The sequence below is a fragment of the Cervus elaphus genome, chromosome 21, assembly GCF_910594005.1.
Source record: "Cervus elaphus chromosome 21, mCerEla1.1, whole genome shotgun sequence".
Taxonomy (NCBI): Eukaryota; Metazoa; Chordata; class Mammalia; order Artiodactyla; family Cervidae; genus Cervus; species Cervus elaphus.
In genome coordinates this window covers 11,597,869-11,621,106 of record NC_057835.1, presented here as the reverse complement: position 1 = coordinate 11,621,106, position 23,238 = coordinate 11,597,869, and the positions used below count along the sequence as shown (strand labels likewise).

General features: G+C 52.0%; 1 protein-coding gene across 2 annotated transcripts in view; it reads right to left on the bottom strand.

The window, feature by feature from the left end:
• ZFAT (zinc finger and AT-hook domain containing) overlaps positions 1-22,615 on the bottom strand; it is a 141,568-nt gene extending 118,953 nt beyond the window's left edge. For both annotated transcript variants that reach the window (XM_043879305.1, XM_043879307.1), the window contains exons 1-2: positions 22,441-22,615; positions 5,159-5,335 (exon numbers count right to left, since the gene is read on the bottom strand). In XM_043879305.1, the coding sequence (XP_043735240.1) occupies positions 5,159-5,335; positions 22,441-22,615 (352 nt within the window). The remainder of the gene's footprint in view (positions 1-5,158; positions 5,336-22,440) is intronic.
• Between the last annotated feature and the right edge of the window lie 623 nt (positions 22,616-23,238).

Below are 23,238 nucleotides of genomic sequence, written 5' to 3'. Positions count from 1 at the left end.
GGAGTTAATGGTACGCTGCCCAGAAGCACTGCAGACCCCAGGTGGGCTGGAGTCATAAGCGTGATGATGAGGATGCCCACTCACCTCCCCACCAACCAATCCAAAGAACGTCCACGAGCTGCTGGCGTCCTTTTTGAACCACTGCTATTGAACTCAATACCCCTCCAGGTCGAGACACCGGATGTTCAGTGCATTAGCCCGCTGTGTCCCCTTTGCCTGGCAATGCAATAAAGCTGTTCTTTCCTACTCCACCCAAAACTCTGTCCCTGAGATTTAGTTCAGTGTTGGGGCTCAGAGGCTGGATTCAGTTTTAGTATTTCTGGGATCTCGGAGGGATGGTTAGGGAGATGTACCTTCCTCACTGTATATTGTTTTAACATTTTTCCAGCAAAGTATTATTACTTTTTTAATTGAAAATAAAGGTATAAAGACGTGATTGCTTTGATGGGTTTACTCACACGGTGGATGCAAAGCCCAGGAGAAGCCCAGGGGTGCGCCTGAGGAGTGCAGGGGAGCTTTACAGGAATGGGTTCCCATGAGGCACTAAGGAGAAAGGTCTGGGGTCTAGACAATCTGTGCAGCTCTCAGGGGGCCCGAAGTATCGGAGGAGGAGGAGGAGCGGGCCCCAGCGCGGCCTTCACGCCGCCCGCGACACCGCAGAGAAGGGAAGGGGGCTCGTGCCGGTCAGAAGGGTTTCCAGGTCTGACAGGTTTGGATGAAGGCTAGCTGCTGGAGCTTCCTGAATGCCAGGTAGAACGGAACACACTGCCTGAGACAGAGGAGCAGAAGGCTGGTGGGGGGAGAATACCCGAGGACACAGGTGCCTGTTTCCATCAGGGCCCCGTGTCAGCGCCTGAGCAGGACCCGGGACAGCCCAGGCCCCTCTCCGGTGCACCCTGCCAGCACAGGACGGGACAGACAGACTGGGGTGGGGGGGCGGGAGGTCACAGGAGCCCCGAGGAGGGCCTCCCACCCCACCTGGGCCAGGCACGCGTTCCCAGGAGGAGGGAGGCGCTCGGGACGGCTGTCCGGCCCACAGGGACGCCTCTCACAAACATCGGAGAGGAGGGAAGGGGTAGAAGTCAGAACACGTACCTTCCAACACTGACACACACATATCCCTATGGATTCTACCTGCTTTATTATTACTTATTCCTTCATTGTTTAGAAATGAAATGAAAAATTCAAAGTATTGTATCTCTTACATTTCATTTCAGGAGGAGGAAAAACCTTTTAATGTGGCTGTGCAGCATGTGGGATCTTAGTTCCCCAAACAGGGACTGAACCCGGGCCCCCTATGTTGGGAGCATGGAGTCTTAACCACTGGACAGCCAGGGAAGTCCCTAAGAGGAGGAGAACTCTTAGTAAGCAAAGCTGAATAAAAATAGAATGAAGAGCTTTCCAACAGCCTTTCTGAGTTCTTTGCATGTTAATCTGTATGACAACCATCTGCCACAGGAATTTTACAAAAAGAGATTATCTGTTTTTCTGAGTTTATAGATGTTGAGGCGGGGACACACACATTTGAAGTCCTTGACTTAAAGGCATGGTTCCATCTGCCCGTGAAGCTACACTCTTTGGGAAGCTGAGGCCCCTCAACCGCTCAGCAGGGAGGTGGCCGTAGGGAAGGCAGGGCTCCTGACGGGATGGGGGAGCCTTGCTCACTCCCAGACCTGGGGGCACAGGGCGGGGGTCTGAGCTTTGAGCCCTGGCATCAGGCAGATTCTTTTTTTTTTCCCCCAGCTTTATTGAGGCATCACTGACAAACAAAAACTGTATATATTTAGGTTGTACAATATGATTTTTTAAGGTGTACAAGATGGTTTAATATATGTATGCATTGTGACATGCGTACCACATCAAGCTCGTGAACACAACTACCACCTCACATAAAACCACTTTGTATGTGCGGGTGAGAACAGTTAAGATCTGCTCTCTTAGCAAACTTCAAGTACACAATTCAGTGTTGTCAGCTAGAACCGCTGTGCTGTCTGTCAGATCCCTAGATCTAATAGGAAAACTCACACACATTGACCAGCAGCTCCCCATTTCCCCCACCCCCAGGCAACCACTGCTCTACTGCCTGGTTCTATGAATCTAGCTGGTTTTGATCCCACATATAAGTGAGATCATACAGTATCTGTCTGTGTCTGGCTTATTTCACTTAGTATAAAGTCCTCCACTTTCATCCACATAGCAAATGGCAAGGTTTCCTTTTTCATAGCTGAATAATATTTCCATCTGTGTGTGCATGTGCATGTATGTATCTTATTTTCTGCATCCAGTCATCAGCTGATGAACACTTAGGCTGTTTTCATATCTCGCCTACTATGAACACAGAGGTCCCTCCTTATCCATGGGGGACACTTTCCAAGATCCCCAGCAGATGCCTGAAACCACAAACTGTGGTTTGAACCCTGTAAGCACCCTATAATGTACTGAACCCTATAAGTACTATGTTTCTGCCTATACATACATATCAAAGATAAATTTATCAGACAGTGAGAGATTAATAATAATAAAATACAATTATAATAATATAATAAAGTTAGTCTCTCCCTCTCTCAAAACATCCTACTGTACTGTATCCACCCTTCCTTTTTTTTTGGCTACACCATGTGGCTTGCAGAATACATGATCTTAGTTCCCCAGCCAGGGTTGAACCCACGCCCCCAGCAGTGGAAGCATGGTGTCTTAACCACTGGACTGCCATAGGAGTCCCACCTCACCCTTCTTCTTATGATGATGTGAGATGAGAAATGCCTAAGTGAATGGTGTAGGCACTGTGATGGAGTGTGAGGCTGCTATAACCTTCTGACCGTGTGTCAGAGGGAGGTCACATGCTCCAGGTGACCCTGGGTGGATGTCAGGATCAGATGATGCCATGTTGGTAGGTGGGGCCTCAGGATGATATCATGTTGGTGGGTGGAGCCTCAGGAATGCCATGTCGGTGGGTGGGACCTCAGGATGATGTCCTGTTGGTAGGTGGGGACCTCACGATGATGTCATGTCGGTGGGTGGGGGCCTCAGGAAGGAATGAGCTCATTATGCTACTCAGAAGAGTGTGCAATTTAAAACTGATGTGATTTTTATTTCTGGAATTTTCCCATTTACAATTTCTAGACTATAGGTGACCAAGCGTAAGAGAAGGCATGGGAAGTGAAACCACAGATAAGCAGGGATTTAACACTGCAGTGGGCAGGGGAAGGGGGTATCTCTGAGATCCTGACTTCATTTCCTTTGAACACAGGCCCAGCAGTGGGATCGTCGGATCACGTGGTGGTGCTATTTTTAATTGTTTAAGGAACCGCCCTACTGCTTTCCCACCAATAGGGCAGGAGGGGTCCCTTTTCTCCACACCCTCATCGACACCTGTTACCTCTTTTCATTTTCATGACAGCCATTCTCACAACCGGGAGGCGGGTGACAGCTCAGTTGGTGTTGATTTGCATTTCCCTGGTGATTAGTAATGTTGAGCACTTTTTCACATACGTTATGGCCATTTGTACATCTTCATTGTGAAAAGGTCTCCTCAGGTTTTCTGCCCATTTTTTAATCAAGTTATAGGGCAGATGCTCAGTGCCTGACACAGACCTTCCCCCACCCCCATACTCTTCCTCCCTAAAGCAATCAAGTGTAACCCACCCCCCTCACTCCAACTTCCTCTGGTGGGGGGAGGTCAGACCTGTCTCCCGGGCTGGCGGGAGGGGATGAGGAAATCCTCGGACACACCACCCAGATTAGTGACAGCGATGCAGACACTTCTTGCCCCTCCTCACTTGCCTGGCTTTTCTTAGTTTCTCCTTATGCCACTAAGAGTTAAACAGAACTTCTCCTAACTTCCCAACAACTCAATCCTCTGTCAGGCAAGCTTCTCTGAGCACCCTGGGAATGGCCAGAGGGACTCGTTAACCAAAACATTTTGTGTCTGGAGTCTCTCCTTGTTAACGGTGTCAGACAGATGATCAATAAGCCAGCCCGTTCAGAGATGCCAGCCTGAATATTCCCAGGAAAGAGCAATTGGATTATTACTGTAACTAATGAATCCTGCGACGAGAAGTTTACTGCCACAGACTGAGGTTCGGCACAGGAGACTAGCCGCCCTCTCTCATCACGGAAAAAGAGTTTTGTGGGGGCTTTTTCTGACACTGGCTTGTAGCTGTTCCTCCCAGACTATATATTTTCTTTGTCTGCGGGGACCTAATTACAGCGCCTGGACTGTTCCTCCAACCCAGCCACCTGCTGCATCTCATGCCGTTCAGTGGGAGGTCTGGAAACTGCAAACCAGTGTATTTCACATCTGACACTTGACTGTGAACCTGAAGGATTCTGCGATGGGGATCCTTGCTCCAGGGACACATGGGCCATGCATATGTTTCTAAGATTACCTGTACTTATTCATTCATGATGTATGTTATCGTAACCGCTTCCCTGCTGTCTTCCCTGTTCCAGGCATCATCCATGGTGCTATCACCGTACCTCTGACCTCATCCTCACAGCACCCCCTTGCGCCAGGCAGATCTGTTTTCATTTTTCAGGTGAGCAGGGTGAAGCTCAGGGAAAACATCTCCTGCTTCAGGTAATGCAGGAGCTGGTGCTGGAACTGGGTTAAACCCACACTTCTCTGACAACGAGCTTGTCCTTTTTGCCCTGTTGGATGGTGTTGACTCCTTTCATCCATTCATTCATTCATTCATCCATCCCTCCATCTACCAACCAGACACTGGAGAAGCACCTACAGAGAAGGGGTTCAGGGAATTCAGAGACACATCCTGTCTGAGCAGATCTACAAACGGAAATTACTGCGGCTTCTGGTTGGAAACCTGGATTCTTCTGAGGCCCTACACCTGCCAGACAGAAACCAGGCACCAAAGCTGCTGTTCTTATTCTTCTTGTCACTCCAGCGTGCACAACTCTTTTGCGACCCCGTGGACTGTAGCCCACCAGGCTCCGCTGTCCATGCCGCTGTCCAGGCGAGACTACTGGAGTGGGTTGCCATTTCCTTCTCCAGGGGATCTTCCCGACCCAGGGATCAAACCCTCGTCTCCTGCGCTGGCAGGAGGATTATCACTAGTCCACCAGGGAAGCCCTAGAACCAAAGCAAATGAGCAGCATCACTGCCCACAGGCACCCTTGCCCAGCACCCCAGCCCCCTTACCATCTCCGGGTTTGCCTGGGTTGGTGGGCTCAGGGGTGCTCAGAGGCCTGAGGGGAATGATGATTTCATCCGCATTAACCCCTTCCTCTGCGTGCTTCTCAGAAACGTGGGAGAGGAGTTCCGACTGACTTGGTGAGAAAAGGTTACAACATTTACACATGAAGATGGCTGGGTTTTCTGCAAGGAAAAAGAAACAAAACAAAAGCAAAATATGTTATTTCATCTTCACAAAAAACAATGGTTGCATCCAACTGCCAAAGAAAAAAATACTGAAGGCTGCTCGTCTGAGCAATGGCCAGCAGCCCACAGGCTGCGTCTGGCCAGGCAGCTCGCTTCTTGCTTTATGTGGCCCCGGCTGCCAGAAAATTCTTTCTCCAGTATTTCACGAGGCAGTGGGCCGACACAGCGCTGCCACAGTGAGGGTGGAGCCCAGGAGGCACCCAGGTCCCTCCTGGGCTCCAGGACGGAGCCAGAAACCAAGTCCCTCTCTGCCTTCAAAGATAGGGTTTCTCCACCAAGCAGGCGGGGTAATGACCTACGAGAATTCTTTACCAAATAACACATGAAATGGAAATTTAACAAAGCAGAACATTGCTTCGTCAATTCAAGTCTCTCATGAATACCGCCAATCGATATTTTATTTTTTCCAAGAAATGCTTCGTTCCTAAGGAACCCAAAATGCTTCCAAAACAAGAAGAGATTACAGTGATAGATTTCTTTCTTCATAAGAGGCCATGTCATTTTCAATGTGTGTCCTGCTGACTCCACAATGACCCCTACGATTTAGGCAAAGGGGAGTTAGTCATCCCTATTCCATAGCCGAGGACACTAAGGCTGTGAGAAGAAGCAACCTGCCCAGGCCAAAGCCTGGACTCTGCCGCCTGCTTCTGACATGACCTCCATTTGGCTGCAGACCATGAGCTGAGTTGCCCCCAAGTTAAAGCTAAAACGCTTATCCCTGTAGTCAACCGAATGTGAAATGAAAACCACTCCAGAGAGGAGCATAATCCCAAAACCACATACCAAGTGCTGTCGTGGTCATTTCAGCATCTGTGGAGCCGCGGCCACGGGGTGGCCCCCACATCAGGCATCAGGGACTCAGGGATGAACTGGGTGTGGGGTCCTCCACAGATGAGCCACCAGCCCACTGGGGAGACAGACACGCCCAGAACAACTGCATTGCAACGTTTTCACTGCAACTGTTACCCAAGTAGCCTGGACTTACTCATGATTCCTGCTATGCTTTCAGGAGAAAGAGAATTCTGCGACAGGTAACAGAGCAGCACTTGGGGGACGGCAGGGCTCCTGTGAGGCCCCCCGGTCCCCGCGCGCACCAAGCACTGTCTGGAGACCACCCAGGTAAGACTACGTGTGCGTCTGCACACGACCAAGTGATGGCACGGCCTGCAACTAACCTCTGCCTGGGGGCCCCCACAGCCCGAAGGCCTGGGCAGCCCGGGACGCCTCCTGGCCCTGGCCACCTGTGTCAATCGGCACACTTCCCAAACGCCCACCGTGGGTCCAGTGCTGGGTCTGGAGTCCCCAGGGTGCCGGCAGAGACTGACCACACCCGACCCAGGACGACTGTCACAGAGGAGAGGGTGCAGCGTGGGATGGAGACAGAGGTGGGGAGGCAGCCCGCAGCTGTGCTGAGAGCAGGGAAGCCGTGCCCCTGGGAGGCCGGCCTGGCACCCCCGCTCCGCAGGACCCATGCCCTAGATGCTGATGGGTACACGCCTGCCACCAACCAAGGGGCCAAGAGCCCCGAAGACACTCGCTAGTGACTCCTGAGCAGTGGTTCTACTTCTCGAGATCTGGCTTCATAATCATCCAAAATGCAAACAAGGGCTCTGCACAGAGATGCTCAACACAGAGGTCATTCAGGACGACAAGTTCCAGAAACCACCTGCGTGCTCCACAGCGAGCATGCCAGGACACGTCCCCCAGAGCAGTTCCGCAAGCTGCTGAGAACCAAAGGGGGAAGAACCCTGGACGGCACGGAAATGCTCAGAATGAACGTTCACTTCTACAGAGTGGGACGCACCACAGCTTGACAGGTACGTGGCTTTGTTCCTAAGGGAGAGACAGATTTACGGGTGGATGGATGGAAGAACAGATGGCCAGGCAGAAAGGATCCTGCCTGCTGGACTCATTTTTAATAGTCACTTACGGATTTCCTGTAACGAGTCCATGCATGCGTTCTCAGTCATGTCTGTCTGTGATCCCCATAGACTGTAGCCCACCAGGCTCCTCTGTCCATGGGATTCTCCAGGCAAGAATAATGGAGTGGATTGCCGTTTCCTCCTCCAGGGGATCTTCCCGACCCAGGGACAGAACCCAAGTCTCTTGAATCTCCTGTTTACATGAGTTTAAAAATCAGGAAGGCTGAGATGCGAGGTGACAGGTACACATGGCATTCAGGTCGTGGCTCCAGGTGATGAGGGCTGAGTGTCTTGGGCAGGGCAGCCTCCTGCCAAGGCTGCTGCCTCCTGCCTGCCCGGGGTAGCCATTCAAGGAACGTCTGAGCCAAGATGCTGCTGCAAACAGCAGACACCCTGGGCAGAGGGAAGGCAGAGATCCTGGGCTAAAGTGCTAGGAAGGCTTCCCAGAGGAGGCACTGAAAGGATCTTGAAAGTGGCCCTGGGAAGGGCCCTCGGGCGCCCAAGGGCACCAGACTGGGCTCCAGGAGCCGCCCCACAACACAACCTCGCGTGCTCCCCAAGCTCTCAGCTACAGGTGCAGCCCTGGGGCTCAGAGAGGCTGGCCTCAGGGGGCACCCAGCTTGACCTGGAGAAGGCAATGGCACCCCACTCCAGTACTCTTGCTGGAAAATCCTGTGGGTGGAGGAGCCTGGTAGGCTGCGGTCCATGGGATCGCTAAGAGTGGACAGGACTGAGTGACTTCACTTTCACTTTTCACTTTCATGTATCGGAGAAGGCAATGGCAACCCACTCCAGTGTTCTTGCCTGGAGAATCCCAGGGACGGGGGAGCCCAGTGGGCTGCCATCCAAGGGGTCGCACAGAGTTGGACACGACTGAAGAGACTTAGCAGCAGCAGAAGCAGCAGCAGACCCAAGCTCTACAATGTGCAACCCAGCCCCCGGGTCAGCACTGACAGGACCACAGCTACACAACAGCCGGCCGGACCACACGGCCCCCGGAGCTGTGCTGATGGATCAGCTCGGCTCTGCCGTCCCGAGTGCCGCCCTGTCGGCGGAGCAGGCCGCGGTATCCCCCTGGAACGGCGTTCATGACACGCCCAGGCCTCTGACTCGGAAGGAGGCCGAGCGCTCTGCAGGGACATGCGGCAACCACAGCGCAGACAGTGAGACGCCGAAACACAGGGGACAGGCTTGTCGGGCTGCAGCCCCAAACGGGAAGAACTCTTCATCTACCAAAATAACAACAAAGCCACTCTTGTCATTTTTTCATAGTAGGCGCATATGGAAAAAAAAGGATCTCATAGCCTGAAATATAAGCATAATTATGTTGTCAACTAATTCTGATGAAGATGCTATAATTTGGCTGCGTTTTTAGGTTCAATTACTGTGCACTCATCCTTATCAAAAGGACTCGGGAGGGGAAATGGCGTGTTCAGCACAAGGAAAGTCACAGAAGTCTGGAGCTTGAGTACACAATTTCTGTGATTTTTTGCCAGTTTGTAACCAGCTACTCTGCACTGTTAAGATGAAAAATCTTAAAATAACCGCGTCAACAAGTCCTCATTTCTGAACCCTGATTTGCAAACACTCCCAGCCTGGAAGAGCTGGGTCCTGCCTGTGACCTCTGACCCCCCACCTGCTCGCCCTGCCTGGGGACCAGAGACGAATGAGTGAGGGCCTCTGTCCACTCCTCCCAGAAGAAGGTCCCAACCTAGACGGGCCTGCAGTCCGGTGGGGGGAGGGTGGGCCCCTGGGAGCTCCCCTGGGCGCTGACGGGTCACGGTTACGGGCTGGCCAGGCCCCCCACCCCCGCCTTTGCAATTGTGCAGCCCCTGTGTTGGCTGGAGCTGGTTCGCTCCTGACGGACCCTTCCCCACCTCTTGGGCCCCCAAGGAAACCGGCGAAGGAGGTGGGCGCAGACGAGCTGAAGTTGCGGGCTCCGGCCAGCTCCCAGCACATCCAGCCCGGCCCACAGTCAAGGAGAACTCTGCTGCTGTCCTGAGTAAGGGCATCTCCTGTCGGGATGCGCAGAGCATAGCAGGATGCAGGCGTTCCAGGTCTCCCGGCCCTCGGAGCCCCCTTTTAAAATCACTGTTATTGATTATTACAGGAGTCACAGGGTGAAGTTGTGGAACAGTCGGATAACACAGAAGCATGCGGGGTAGAGACAACACCTGACCATCCCCTGGGAAGGAGAGCGTCCCAGAGCATGGGGCTTCTGCTGTGCATCCGGGAGGGAAAGAGGTAGGGGCACCCCACGCACATGCCCCCGACGCCCCCCGGGGGGCTCCCAGCACCCTGGGGCCTCTTCCCTCCCTCCACCCCCAGTGCTGGGCTCCCCACAGAGGAGGGAGACGCAATATCGGGTGTCACAGACAGGGACCCCAAGCATAAACTCCAAAGTCGTTGTCTTACAGAAGCAGCGTTAGCAGCGGCCCCACGTCTGAGAGGTCTCTGCGTCCCGCAGGGCTGGAGTGAGGCGGCTCCCGGGTGGGGCAGCAGGGGTTCAGTCCAGGCCCCTGCCCACCTCTGGGAGGAGGCAGGGATCAGCCCCAGGACCCCCCACACCACCTACCACACCACCTGCCGCCGGAGCCCCGCCAGACCCAGAGTCACCCATCCTCCTCTCAGCCACGCTGCCGCTAGGAAAACAGGAGGGCTGGACAAATGTCAGGTGAACTGATGGCTACAAATAGCCTAAATATTTATTGATAACCATAAGGAGACAAAACGCTCATTACCAGACTATGAGATTTCTCTATTTAAAAACTATAGTGTAAAAAAAAGTTCTCTTCCTTCCTCTCCTCAATCAGTATGTCATGCTCTGCTTTTTAACCGTCTTTTACTTGGATTGATCAACTTTAAATAAAGAGAGTTCAACAGACAAAACTAACATCCTATTAAACTGCCGACCTCATGAAAAGTCAGATGGCAGATTCTTTGGGAGTTAGGTTTTTATCTTCCTGTTGTTCACTTGCCCTTAAGTTATTAAATTCGTAAGAGCTGGCAGCATCCCAACAGGAGCAGAAACAGTAACACGAAGCCAGACTGCTGTCACATCCAAGGTAGGGAACAAACCCTCATATTGTGCAGCTCACTACAATCGAAAATACTTTTTCCCTTTATCTTCAGAAAAGGAGGCCCGGGCTTGATCAAAATGCTCTCCTTCCATTTAGTCTGTTCTGCACAACTTTTAACGAGCTGTGGATATGCCTAATATAACATCATCATAGCCATCGCACCTTCTGAGAACTCGCTGTAACCAAAATAAAGGAATTCAAAGAGGAAGAAGGAGAAGAGTCGGAAGTTTAAATCAATCACACCCTCACCATGAGGTGGCAGCATGCAAGGCTCAGGCCAGGTGTGTCTAATCTGCACGACACTCCCGTGAAATGGGTTTCATTATCGTATTTCCTCAACTCTAAGACAGCATCTATCTTCAGACGCATGGATACTTTACAATACGACTAAAAGATGACTAAAATGCTACCAAGTAAACTAAGGCATGTCTTATCACATCAACTGTAGGACACCTCCTGATGTTAGAGATATTAAAATGTGAGTCTTTCAATCAATGAAACGCAGAGACATTCCCAGGTTCCAATGGAGATGCAGCATAAGCTGAGGGCCTGGGAGGCTGGACTCCCAACAACCCCTGCTCGTCCCCTGGAAGGCCCCACATCCCCACTCGGCACCCCCAACACACACACTTGCCTGGGGGCCCTGCCTCTGGGCTCACCTCCATGACAGCACTTCAAACTCTGCTTTCAAGAGAAGCTTGAAAAGCTGACAAAACCTTCCCTGAGGGCCACACTCCCTGTCACCTCTCATCCTGATGAGCAGGGTGGCTGCGAGCCCGCAAGGCACCTCTGTGAGAAAGGGAAAAGGGCGCCATTTCCTAAAGACATTAGCTCCCCCTGTCAGACAGTGGTCACGGCGTACTGATTTTGTGAGAACAAGATACTTTACTACCACTTGCAGAAAACTGTCATGATGAATATACGAATCCACGGCATGAAATGATGCCCTTAGATATGCTACTCTTGTGCAGTGTGCAACCTGCACAGCGGTACACAGCGGCCCTGACGAGTTGGCCACTAAGGTATTACTCTCCCATGTTACTGATGAAGCAGCTGTAACTTGCCCCAGCAGATCAAGTTCCGGCCTATATGTTTTCAAAACTACTCAGTCAACACATAAGGAACTTAAAAAAATCAGGTAGAAACACAGGTCAGGGCCAATGGGACCCTGTGAGGAACACAAGAAGCCTTGAGCCCCACCCTATACCCAGCTTTGTGGCTACAGAGACATTTCTAAGAATTAAGCACAACTAAGAGTAACTACAGCACAAAGGGAACTTGACTCCCTGTGTGTTTATTTTGTGCAATTTACAAGAGCAACTCCCTTCAGGGAGCAGAAAGCTAGGAAATGAGAATGCCAGATGCAGGGCCACCAACCCACCAGAACACACACTTAATGCCTCCACACGGCTTGGCAACAGGTCTGAAGCAGGGAACAGAGAACCACCACATGCAGTGGATCAGCTTTCCTTGGCAAGAAAAAAAAAGGTTACCAGCACACAGAGTAAACCCAGGCAGGCCCTTCAGGCCAGAGTGCGCATCATACACGCGCCAGCAGCACCCTCTGGTGGCCGGTCTGAGCACTACACCCACCATTCCTGGGATGAAGCCATTCCCAAAACCGGCAGACAAGACCCTCATGAAAATACAGCGAACACTCCGAGTCCTAACTCCGCCGGATGCCATCCTTGGTCCGCCACCCACTTCATTTTCACATTAACCCAGTGAGGGAGGGGCGGCTCTCCCCACTGGTAAGCGAGTACACTGAGCCCTGGGAGCGGACTCCGAGGTCACCAACAGCGGGCAGCACAGTGAGCTGAGGCCCAAACCTGGCCCTGGACCGCCCTGGGCCCCGCAGCCCTGCGCCCCGGCACGCGGACCCGGCCTCCTGGGCCTCCACGCCCACACCTGCCGGGCGTCTGCTGGAGCCGCAGGGCGCTCCCAGCTCGCTAACCGACCCCTCCAAGGCACCGCCGCACCCGAAGCAGCAGGAAGGGTGCCCACCTGAGTCAGGACCTGGATCCCCCGCTCCCCACCTCCACGGTGGCGGGCGGAGTCTGCCTAAGCCTCTGAGCCTTTTGAGGTCCTAGTGAGAAGTGGCCTTCGAATGGCTTAAAATGGAACCTGCTCTCCGAGCCTCACCCAGAGGCTCATTTACAGAGACACAGAGCCGCCTGGACAGAACCCAGGGTATGCGGGCAGCCCCAGCCAGCGCCTGCTGCCCCCACAGCCTGGAGGGGCCCCAAAAGGCACTTGCCTTCCCACCTGCCACCTCCACCCCCAAGATGCCGCCCCCAGCTCTGAGGTTCAGTGGGCGGAAGTTCCAATAAATGCATGCCCTCATTTGTGGTATTACTACCATGCAGCTCATGAAATGCTGATGAGCACGCCAACTTCCATAGCCCACAAAGTTAACATTTCTATTAGATGCAAAGGAGATAGCCCCTGGGTGTTCCTTTGTTGAAAGTGGATTAAGAAATAAAATGAGAAATGCTAAGTATCAGCTATAATTAAGCCTAGGCTGAACAGTGGCATTATAATTTTATGCATACGCATTTCTTCCACGTTGAAACTTGGCATAATTTTTTTAAAGTTATTTTTAAGCACTCTCAAAGTGAGAGCCCTGGGCAATAGAGTCTACTCACATTTATCATAATCACAGCTGAAGAGCAGCCCTGGGGCCCTTTCCGTGGGAAAGCACCACAAATAATTTGATGTAAACAGAAACCGCGTCCCCATCACCCAGTTTTCTGAGTGGCGGCACTATGCCCGCCCCAGCAGATATGGGGGAGGCTCCAAGGAGGTGGGAGCCCGCACGGGGACCCCTGACATCACCACTCCCCTTACGCAAGTCACCGAGGTGGCCCCAGAACTCCCAGGCCGACCACCACGTCTCCGGGTCATTTCCACGGGGTAAACAAGATGCGCAAAGTGCTCTCCAGTTCTAGTGTATCTGTGGGCTCCGCAATGCCCATGGCCGCCGCCACCAGGCCTCTGAGTTTCTGGTCGGGGGGTTTGTTGATCTAGTTTATTTGGGTTCCTTTGTTGGGGGAGGGGGGGGACCGTCAGTCTTAACGTTGGAAGGTGACAGGCCGCCTGGCGCCTGCTTCAGCACTGGGCCTTGGGATGGAAGCTTCGGGCTCAGACCCCACTGTGGCTACTTCTGCGTGGCTGGAGGAGCTTCTCCCTTGACGAACCCACAAGTCCTTGGCTAGAAACCCACAGAGACCACTGCAGCCGCCCTGCTGACCTTACGAGGACCGACGGTGAGGGGCAGGGGTCAATCACGCGGAGGGAACACCGGCAAAGGGCTGCTCCACGTGCCACAGGCGCAGAGCAGAACCGGGCAGGGCAGGGCAGACGGGCTTGCACACACAACCCAGGGGGCAGGTGGACGAGCCTCAGCACACACACCGTTCCCGGACGTGCAGATGGCCAGTGTACGGACACTGCCTCTCGTGGAGAAACACACAGACGTGAGGCTCCGCGAGGGCTGCCCCTTAGACCACCAGGGCTCAAGAGGCCCAATACCCCCGGCCAGGCCCGCGCCGTCCACAGGAATAAGACCACTGGTGTGATTCCAGGTTTTTCAAGCAGCTGCATTAAAATGAAACAAGGAAAATTAATTCTAATACTACGCTTTGTTACCCCAGTATATCCAAATATTATCCTTTCCCTTGTAATCCATGAGATTAGAAACGGATGAGAGAGTTCAACACTCTTTTTTTATTGTGGTTGCTATACTAAGTATTCACAGTCTGGTGTGTGTTTTCCACTTACAAGCACGTGACAGTTTGGCCTAGAACACAAATCTACTCTCACGTTCTCTCCAGGACTCCAGCAGCTTTTTCACTGCAGACTAGAGAAATGTGGTTTGCAGGGCCCACTCCCTGGCAGCCAGTGGGATGGGAGAGGGCCTCCAGCACCCCAAAATCTTTGAGGACCCGCAGACTTAGGAAAATGGAGACAAGGAATTAGGAAGCTTAGACCACGTCGACCAGAACTCCTGTCCACACTGTTAAGAAACAGGAGCTATGGACACGGCAGGGGAAGAGAGGGTGGGGTGAGCTGAGGAAGGAGCGTTGACGAAGACTCTCAGGAGTAACGCAGACAGCCAGTGGGGGGCTGCTGCAGAGCTTGGGAGCTGACCCCGGCGCTCCGCGAGGACCTGCAGCGGTGGGGCGGGTGTGTGTGTAAGTACAACCAGCTCACGCTGTTCTACAGCAGAAACCAACACAACGTTGTAAAGCAATCAGCCTCCAATGAAAGAAAAACAGAGGCTGAAGACGGGGACCTTTTCATTTATTATCATGACACAGGCCTTAGAAGCTGGCTGTCTGCTCTGGGCTCCTGAGGTCATAATCAAAGGAGATAAAATAACAGCCCGACAGGAACTGTGGGAAACACACAAATTCAATGGCAAATTTGAAATACCTGCTCTACTTATCATGAAAGCCTGTGACTGGTCTCAGTTACAAAGCATTGTGAACTCGACAATTAATTCCAGAAGAAAGAACTGCCCTCTAATACTCAGATGTGTCTAAGGTCTGCTAAAATTCCAGAGCAGAGCTTTAAATTTAAGCAAGAGCCACAGGGAAAAGAATTTTCCAAACCCCACCAGCCACCCAGCTCCAGGCCACCAGAATCATCTGGTCCTTTCTGCCTGGTAACGAACACAGGAAGTAAGCAGCAGGTGTTCTCTCCACATACCTGGGTCATTCAGTTTTTTACTGGGGAAAAAAGAAATTTTCAACTTAGTCACACAATTCAGCATTTAATGAATGCCTAGTATGTACCACATACTATGTATGCTAAGCACATTTTAAAATGAGTAAGATACAAACTCCAGAAACATAAATAAATAATTCTGTTTTGTTCATGAAAACAATCTAAAATGACTGTGGTTTTGTTTGTGGCCCAAATTCATAGACCCCTCCTTTAGAAGGGACAGAGTCCAGTCTCCCAGCCAGTGCCCTACACTCCCCTTATTAGTTGAGCAGCTACCTCTCTGTCTCCCGTCCCATCACTTCATGGCGAATAGATGGGGACACAATGGAAACAGTGACAGACTTTATTTTCTTGGACTCCAAAATCACTGCACATGGTATCTGTAGCCATGAAATTACAAGACACTTGCTCCTCAGAAGAAAAGCAACGACCAATCTAGATAGCATATTAAAAAGCAGAGACGTTACTTTGCCAACAAAGGTCCATCTAGTCAAAGCTATGGTTTCTCCAGTGGTCATGTACAAATGTGAGAGCTGGACAATAAAGAAATCTGAGCAGCAAAGAACTGATGTCTTCAAACTGTGGTGCTGGAGAAGACTCTTGAGAGCCCCTTGGACAGCTAGGAGATCCAACCAGTCTATCCTAAAGGAAATCAACCCTGAATATTCATTGGAAGGACTGATGCCAAAGCTGAAGCTCCAATACTGTGGCCACCTGATGTGAAGAGCTGACTCACTGGAAAAGATCCTGATACTGGGAAAGGTTGAAGGCAGGAGGAGAAGGGGACGACAGAGGATGAGATGGTTGGGCGGCATCACCGAGGATGAGATGGTTGGGCGGCATCACAGACTCAGTGGACATGAGTTTGAGTATACTCCTAGAGATGGTGTAGGATCGGAAAGCCTGGCATGATGCAGTCCATGGGGTCACAAAGAGTCGGACACGACTGAGCGTCTGAACAACCACAACCACTCTGCTTACGAGGCAGGGAACTTGAGAAGGTCGGGCAGCCCGTCCTCCGCCCTGATCCGGCTCCAGCCAGTGCAGCCTCGGGGTGACCCTGGCAAGACCAGTCCTTCCCACTGCATCTGATCAGGCTACCCAGTGGCCCCTGGTCTCCTCCCCTGGAGGCCCAGCATCCCAGGCCCTCCGTCGTGCCTGACATCCACACGGGCGGCTGCCCCTCTGTAGACAAGGGTGTGTCCCGAGCTCCTGTCCTTTCCCACACATGACCCCGAGGGGGCGACAGAGGGCAAAGGAAAACTCTGGTTCTGAGCTGCCCGAAATTCTGGAGATGATCACACTAAGTGAGGGAAGTCAGACTGAAAAAGACAACTATCATACCATAGTGATTCAGGGGGGAAAACACACATGAACTTATTTAAAAAACAGACTCACAGACTAGAGAACCGCCTCATGGTTACTAAAGGGAAAGGTCGGGGGGAAAGGGAATAAACCGGGAGTCTGGGATCGACATGTACACACCACTGTGTTTAAACAGATAACCAAACAAGGACCTGCTATACAGCGCAGGGAACTCTGCTCAGGGTTCTGTAATAACCAAGTGGGAAAAGAATTTGAAAGAGAATAGATACACGTACAACTAAATCACTACGCTGTATACCTAAAACTAACACAATATTGTAAATCAACTGTAGTCCAATATAAAAAAATTTTTTTAATCATAAAAAAAAATTCTGCAAAGTGGAGAGGGCTGCTTTCTGATCACCAAACTTTAAAAAAAAAATTCAGAACATAGTTTTAGCTTTAACCTCAGTTTCTCAGAGAGACTTTTCTGAAACCCCCTTCAATACAAATTACGTCTCCATTACTTTCTCTTGCCCACTCCCCCACCACCCTCCACTTTCAAGCAGTTTCCCCAATTTGTAATCATGTATTTGGTGGTGTGTTTATTTGTTTAACCTCTGTCTCCTCTAAAAGATATAAACTCCAAAAACATCAATGTCACTTAATTCAAAATCAGTTAAAAGCTTAAAGAGAAAAAAAAGCAAAGCTTAAAGAGATCAATGAGGTTAACAAACATATTTATTTCTAAACAGAAATGCTGCAATTCCTTTGTCAGAAGGACTAGAACATTTCCAGAATGTTCACCTTAGAACCCCTGAGAAGAACGTTAACCAAGGCACTCAACTCCTGCTCCCTAGAGAAACACCCAAGATCCAGGGCTGGGGGAGAAGGAGCGGCTCAGGGTGGGACAGCCTGCGGCCAACCCAGAACCCCAAAACCCGCAACTTCACTGGCCCTCTGACTCCTGCCCAGGGATGGCTAAGTGTGGCCACGTGGCCCTCCTGAAAATTGTGGACCATGGCCGTGTGTACAGAGCCTGGAGAGGTTCGTGGCCCCGTGCCAGTTCGGTTCATCACTGTTCTTGCCCCTAAAAAGAAACATGGACGAAGAACGGCTGGTCTCCGTGTTAAAGCCCGATCAGCCATCAGTCCCACAGGCCTTCCTCTGCTCCACGTCTCTAAACCTGCCCCAACCTCCATTCCCACGGCCACCGCCGCACCATGACAGCACCTAACACCGGGTCTCGCTCCTGCCGGCGTTTCTGCCCCTCCAAAGGACGTCCTCCTGTTTATTCTTTATAAGCTCGAGAATAACTAGAAAGCTACAGTAATTCAGACAGTGTGATGCGGACCGAGGATAAACAAACAGATCAATGGAACAGACTTAAGAGCTCAGAAATGGACCCACATGCTTTTTCAACAAAAGGACCGAGGTGACTAAGGGCTGGGCTAGGGGCACCTGCGCCCCACCCCTCAAGCCCTCAGTTCTCGGGACTTAGTTCCATCATGACGTCTGGCACCATCTCCCAAAGGATCCGCTTTCCACTGCTAGGACTGCATGAGACCCTCAAGAGGAGTCGGTGAGTCACATCTGACTCTGCATTCTCGCTTCCCCGCACAAAGTTTTGCACAAACATTTGGGTGAACCAGGGAATCTGCTTAGAAGAAAGAAGGGAGGGAAGGAGAGGAGGGAGGGAGTACCCTACAGAGCAAGGCAGTGGTGGTGGCCCCTGAAGGAGAGGCCTGCTGGCAGAGATGGGAAGAAAACATTCAACAGGAAGAAGGATAGGACACCCTACAGGGAGTCCTGGGGCCGACTTACAAAGCCCTCCAAGTTGCCAGGACATCAGGACCCCCATTTTCCAGAATGCTACTCCCAAAACCCCCTGCGCCTTGGCTCCAGATGCTGTAACTGATCTGGTCCTCTCAACCCCCTACACCCACAACGAGGCCAGCAGCTGCCTCTGAAGCTGCTCCCCACCCTTCCATCCTGCCTTGGTCCTGACCCGGTGGGGGCACAAGGTGCTGGATTCCAGAATTAAGCAATTTGCAGCTCCCTTTGTTACATGATTTAAAAGAAGAAAAGTCTGTTACCCCATTTAAAGTCTTTTTTTTTTCCTATTAATATGCCAAGCATGATCTGCTTGTGAAAGCTGCTCAGTCGTGTCCAACACTTTGTGATCCAGTCCACGGAATTCTCCAGGCCAGGATACTGGAGTGGGTAGCCTTTCCCTTCTCCAGAGGATCTTCCCAACCCAGGGATTGAACCCAGGTCTCCCACATTGCAGATGCATTCTTTACCAGATGAGCCACAAGGGAAGCCCAAGAATATTGGAGTGGGTAGTCTATCCCTTCTCCAGGGGATCTTGCCAACCCAGGAATCAAACCGGGGTCTCCTGCATTGCAGGGGGATTCTTTACCAGCTGAGCTCTGGGGGAAGCCCCTATCATCTGCTTATAAGCTGTGCCCCCCGCAGAGGCCCAGGCTGGAGCTCTGGTCAGGGAACTTGATCTCACATGCCACAACTAAGGGTCCACGTGCCACAGTGAAGATCCAAAATCGCGCATGCCACAACTAAGACCCAGCACAGTCAAACGAAGGAAAATAAATTTTTTAAAGGTGACTCCACTAAAAAAAAAAAAAAAAAGACTGTAAGTTCAAACCTGTAGTAAGTTTTTAATACCAGATTTTTTTTTTTTTTTCTTAAAAAAAAAAAATCAGTCAACATCTGTCACACTTTTCCAACCACAAGGTTTTCAAGAAGCAAGTGGGTGACAGAGCACTCGGCCACAGGGCAGGAGACTGGGTCTGGGTGAAAGGGATGAAGAGCAGAACCACCAGCCTCCAGGGCACCGGGACCGGGTGGGCCGGACTGCATCTCCTGCAGATGCAGGCGCGGATCCCAAGAGTTACGTGACTCCTCTCAGGTCAGGAATCTGGTGAGAGCAGAACCCAGGCCCCAGAGCACGTGTTCATTCCACCCTCCAGGCCGTTCCTGCCCTTAAAGTTGACACCTGCCCTTGAGAAATTGCAAAGAAAGTGAAAGTTTAACGGGATAAACAGTTGAGAACAAAAAGAAAACTTAACTCCAGGCTAAATCCCTTCTACATAATTAAACCGGCCCCTCTCACTGGGGAGGTTTGCATAAGCAGCCTGCATGAAACTGTCTATAAAAGGAAATGCAATTACGGGAGAGTCTTTTTAATATATCTAATTCCTGACTGCCCTTGCCTTAGGCAGAAACTTAATTCTACTGAAGGAGAGCTGTCTTTGAAAAGCTGTTAGGTAAACTGTAAGGTAACGCAGGAATCACTGTTCTACCAGGACTGAGAAGGGAGCAGCGTGGTGACAGACAGATCTCCAGTTCAAGGCAGCGCCCATCATGGCGGGCCCACCACCGAGAAGCTGCCCCTTAAGAGACCAAATGCGACTCCACATTGTCCTTCATTGTACACACTCTCCTGCCGTAACCCAACAACCAAGCAAAACAGGAGACTCTTTTCAGTAATTAGAGATGGCAAGTTAACAGCAAGATATTCTAAAACATGATCTCTGTCACTTACAGCTGAAAACTCAAGGAAACTACAACAATGTCCAGGATTGTTTTTAGAAACTGTTAGGTAAACTCCAGAAGAGAAGTGGGCAGTGCATGCCATGTATCTATACTTGGGAGAAGGCAAGCACTAAACAAAGACAGTTCAGTAGGGAAGATCAGGTCCGACTCCACAGCGGATCTGTTCCTTCTACTTTAACCTTTGTATTGTATTGCTTTTGCTGCCAGTTGAGAAATGTTGCCTACAGCCTGAAATATACAGGATGGCCCCTTCTCAAGGCTCTGCCTTTAAAGTACAACACTTTTCCATTCATACAGGTAAAAACTTGCAGAACAGAGAATAACATTTGTCTTGGAGGTTTATAGCAATATTGTGGCCAGACCTAGGAGCACAGCGGCAAGCACTAAGGATTCAGACACCAAGAAGTCTGCACCAACCAACCACGCCCCCTCTCCCCTTTCAGGATAAAAGAAGCCTGAATTCTAACTCAGGTACAATAGTGCTTTGGGACATTGGTCCATCACCTTCTCAAGCTGCGGGCTTTCCAAATAAAGTCACTGTTCCCTGCCCCAGCGATTCATCTCTCGATTTACTGACCCTTCATGTGGCAAGCAGTACGGGTTTTGGACTCAGTAACATCATTAATGTCAGAAAGCATGCCTGGCATAGTTCACAGCTCCTGAGGATCTGGGTCTGCTCCATCATCACATACACACACACACTTTACTGTACTGGCTCTCCCTGTCAGAATCTGACACAGTGGTACGAGGGCAGGACCAAGGGTCCAAGGGCTCTTTACTCATCCGTGCCTGGCATGTAGAGAGTAGTATCACCAATGCTTCAACTGAAGAATCCATGAAACGTGCCCCTGGGGTTTGGGCACCAAATACCATACATAAGCTCAAATGCCTTCTGCAACCCTCAGTATGGGCGACACTCAGTGTAACTGCTTCAACATGGTTATAGGCTCAGAAGTTGATCCTGGAGGGGCCAGTGTTGAGAGTAAGCCCTATGACACTAAGAGTTAACTACTTGGTCATGTCCAACTATTAGGGACCCCACCGACTGTAGCCCATCAGGCTCCTCTGTCCATGGGATTTTCCAGGCAAGACTACTGGAATGGGTTGCCATTCCCTTCTCCAGAGGATCTTCCCGACCCAGGGATGGAACCCCGGTCTCCTGCACTGCCCTTCCCGACCCAGGGATCGAACCCGGGTCTCCTGTACTGTAGGTAGATTTTCCAGTCTGAGTCACCATATGACACCAAGCTTATATCAGTATTTCTTAAGTCACCGGGCTCTGCCAGGGAACCAGGCTGGAAGGGGCAGGAGGTGGTCAGTGCAGCCAGGCATTCACTCTTCCCATCGCTAAAGGTGCCCTACAGCACTCACTGGAGGCCAGGCACTTGAACTTCCAGGAGCCAGAAGTACAGCCGGGCAGGCACCCCGAGTCTGGATTTCATCCCAAGCTGGAGGAAGTTGATTTTTAAAGCCTCAGTTCTGCCATTTCCAAACTGTATGAAGTTGACCTCTCTGAACTTTTGTCCCTCGTCAGTAAACGACATACAAATTAGAACTGTTGGTAGAAAGTGAGCAGCAGAAAGCACGAGGTCAGTGCCCCAGTGCAGACGCTTCTTAATCCCGCAGGAAGGAGCCCCAGGCTCAGCGCCAAGGGGCTCGGGCCAGGTGTTAAGAAGATCCATCCTGCTCTTGCGCCCAGGGGCAGAAAGGCTGCGTCCCCCCGCCCGGAAAGCCAGAGACGGACGGCTGCCTGGAGGAGGTGGCATTTCAGCTTAACTTTAACGGGTGAGGACCAAAGGGCCCGCAGGGCTAGGCGGCAGGTAGGGGATAAATTACAGTTTATCACAGGATGTTACAGGGTTACCGGCAGCCAGAACGCTAATCATCTCAGGCGTTTATGGCTCCCTCTTCAGGACACCACGAAACTTCCCTTCAGCAGCTCGGTGGAACCCTGTCCCGTCAACATATCCTGCCCAAGGAACTTGGGTCTGAATGAGCTACCCAGTTCACGGAGGAGGAAACAGGGCAGGCAAGAAGGAGGCAGAGCGGCCAGAGTCGGCGGCGCGGGGATTCGAACATCCCGCCCGCCGGCACGCCTGCGCTCGGTCGCTGGCGCGCGCCCCGGCCCCACCCGTTGCCCTGGAAACGGCCCCGCGCACGCGCGCGCGCACAGCCTTCCCTCGCTCGTTCTTCCGCTAGCATCCTCGTTACTTTTTTTCTCAATAAAAACCCGAGGCGGCGGGATACTGCCAACACCGAACGTGCCGTCGAAGGACGCCGCTACGTCCGCTCTCCGCCCGGGGCCGCGGATCCCTCCGCCGCCCAGCGGCCCGCGCGCTCCTTCTCGACTCCGAGCTCGCAACGGCTTCCCGCGCGCCGCGCCGCGCCCCACCCCCACCCCTTCCCCACCCCAACCCCCAGCCCGGCTCACCTGCCGCCCGCGTCTCCATGGCAACGCCCCCGCCGCGGAGGGAAAAAAAAGCGTCGGGCTCTTCCGGGCCCCCTCCCGCGCCGACCGAGAAGGCGGGGCGCCCCGCTGATGCTTCGCTTTTTATTTTTATTTTTTTAAGAAAAGAGCCGGCGCGGTTATGGCGAATCTGCGGCATTCAACATGGCGGATGGAGTCTTCGCCCTCCTCTTCCCGGGGCGCTGACGTCGGCGTCGCGGACGTCAGGCTCGGATGACCCTCCCCGCCAGCGGCGAGAGCGGCCGGGCTGGGCCGGGCTACTGCGCATGCGCTGACTCGGCGGCCAGGCTTAGCCATCCGGTTCGGCGGATCCACCGGCTCCGCGTTTTGAGCCTCTCCTGGAAGAGGGCTCACGGGAGGCCGGGAGTGAGGACTGCAGAAGCGCGAGTCTATCCTATTCTGCCCGGAGCCGGCGTCTGCATGCCAGCCCCATCCTTGGACCGCACCGGGCTGGACGAGGAAGGAGAGTTTCAGCGCTCTTATCCCAGTTCTCAGCGATTTGACTTTTCTTGGCTTTCATTTATTTACTAATTTGTCAATCGGGCGGTCACAGCCGACCTCGCTCGCTCCCTTTCCAAGGTTGCACTGTTTGCAGATGCTTTCCGCTAGGAGTCAGTTCATTTCCTCGCTCAGTCGTGTCCGACTGTGCACTGCAGCACGCCAGGCCTCCCTGTCCGTCACCAACTCCCGGAGTTTACGCAAACTCCTGTCCATCGAGTCGGTGATGCCATCCAACCATCTCATCCTCTGTTGTCCCCTTCT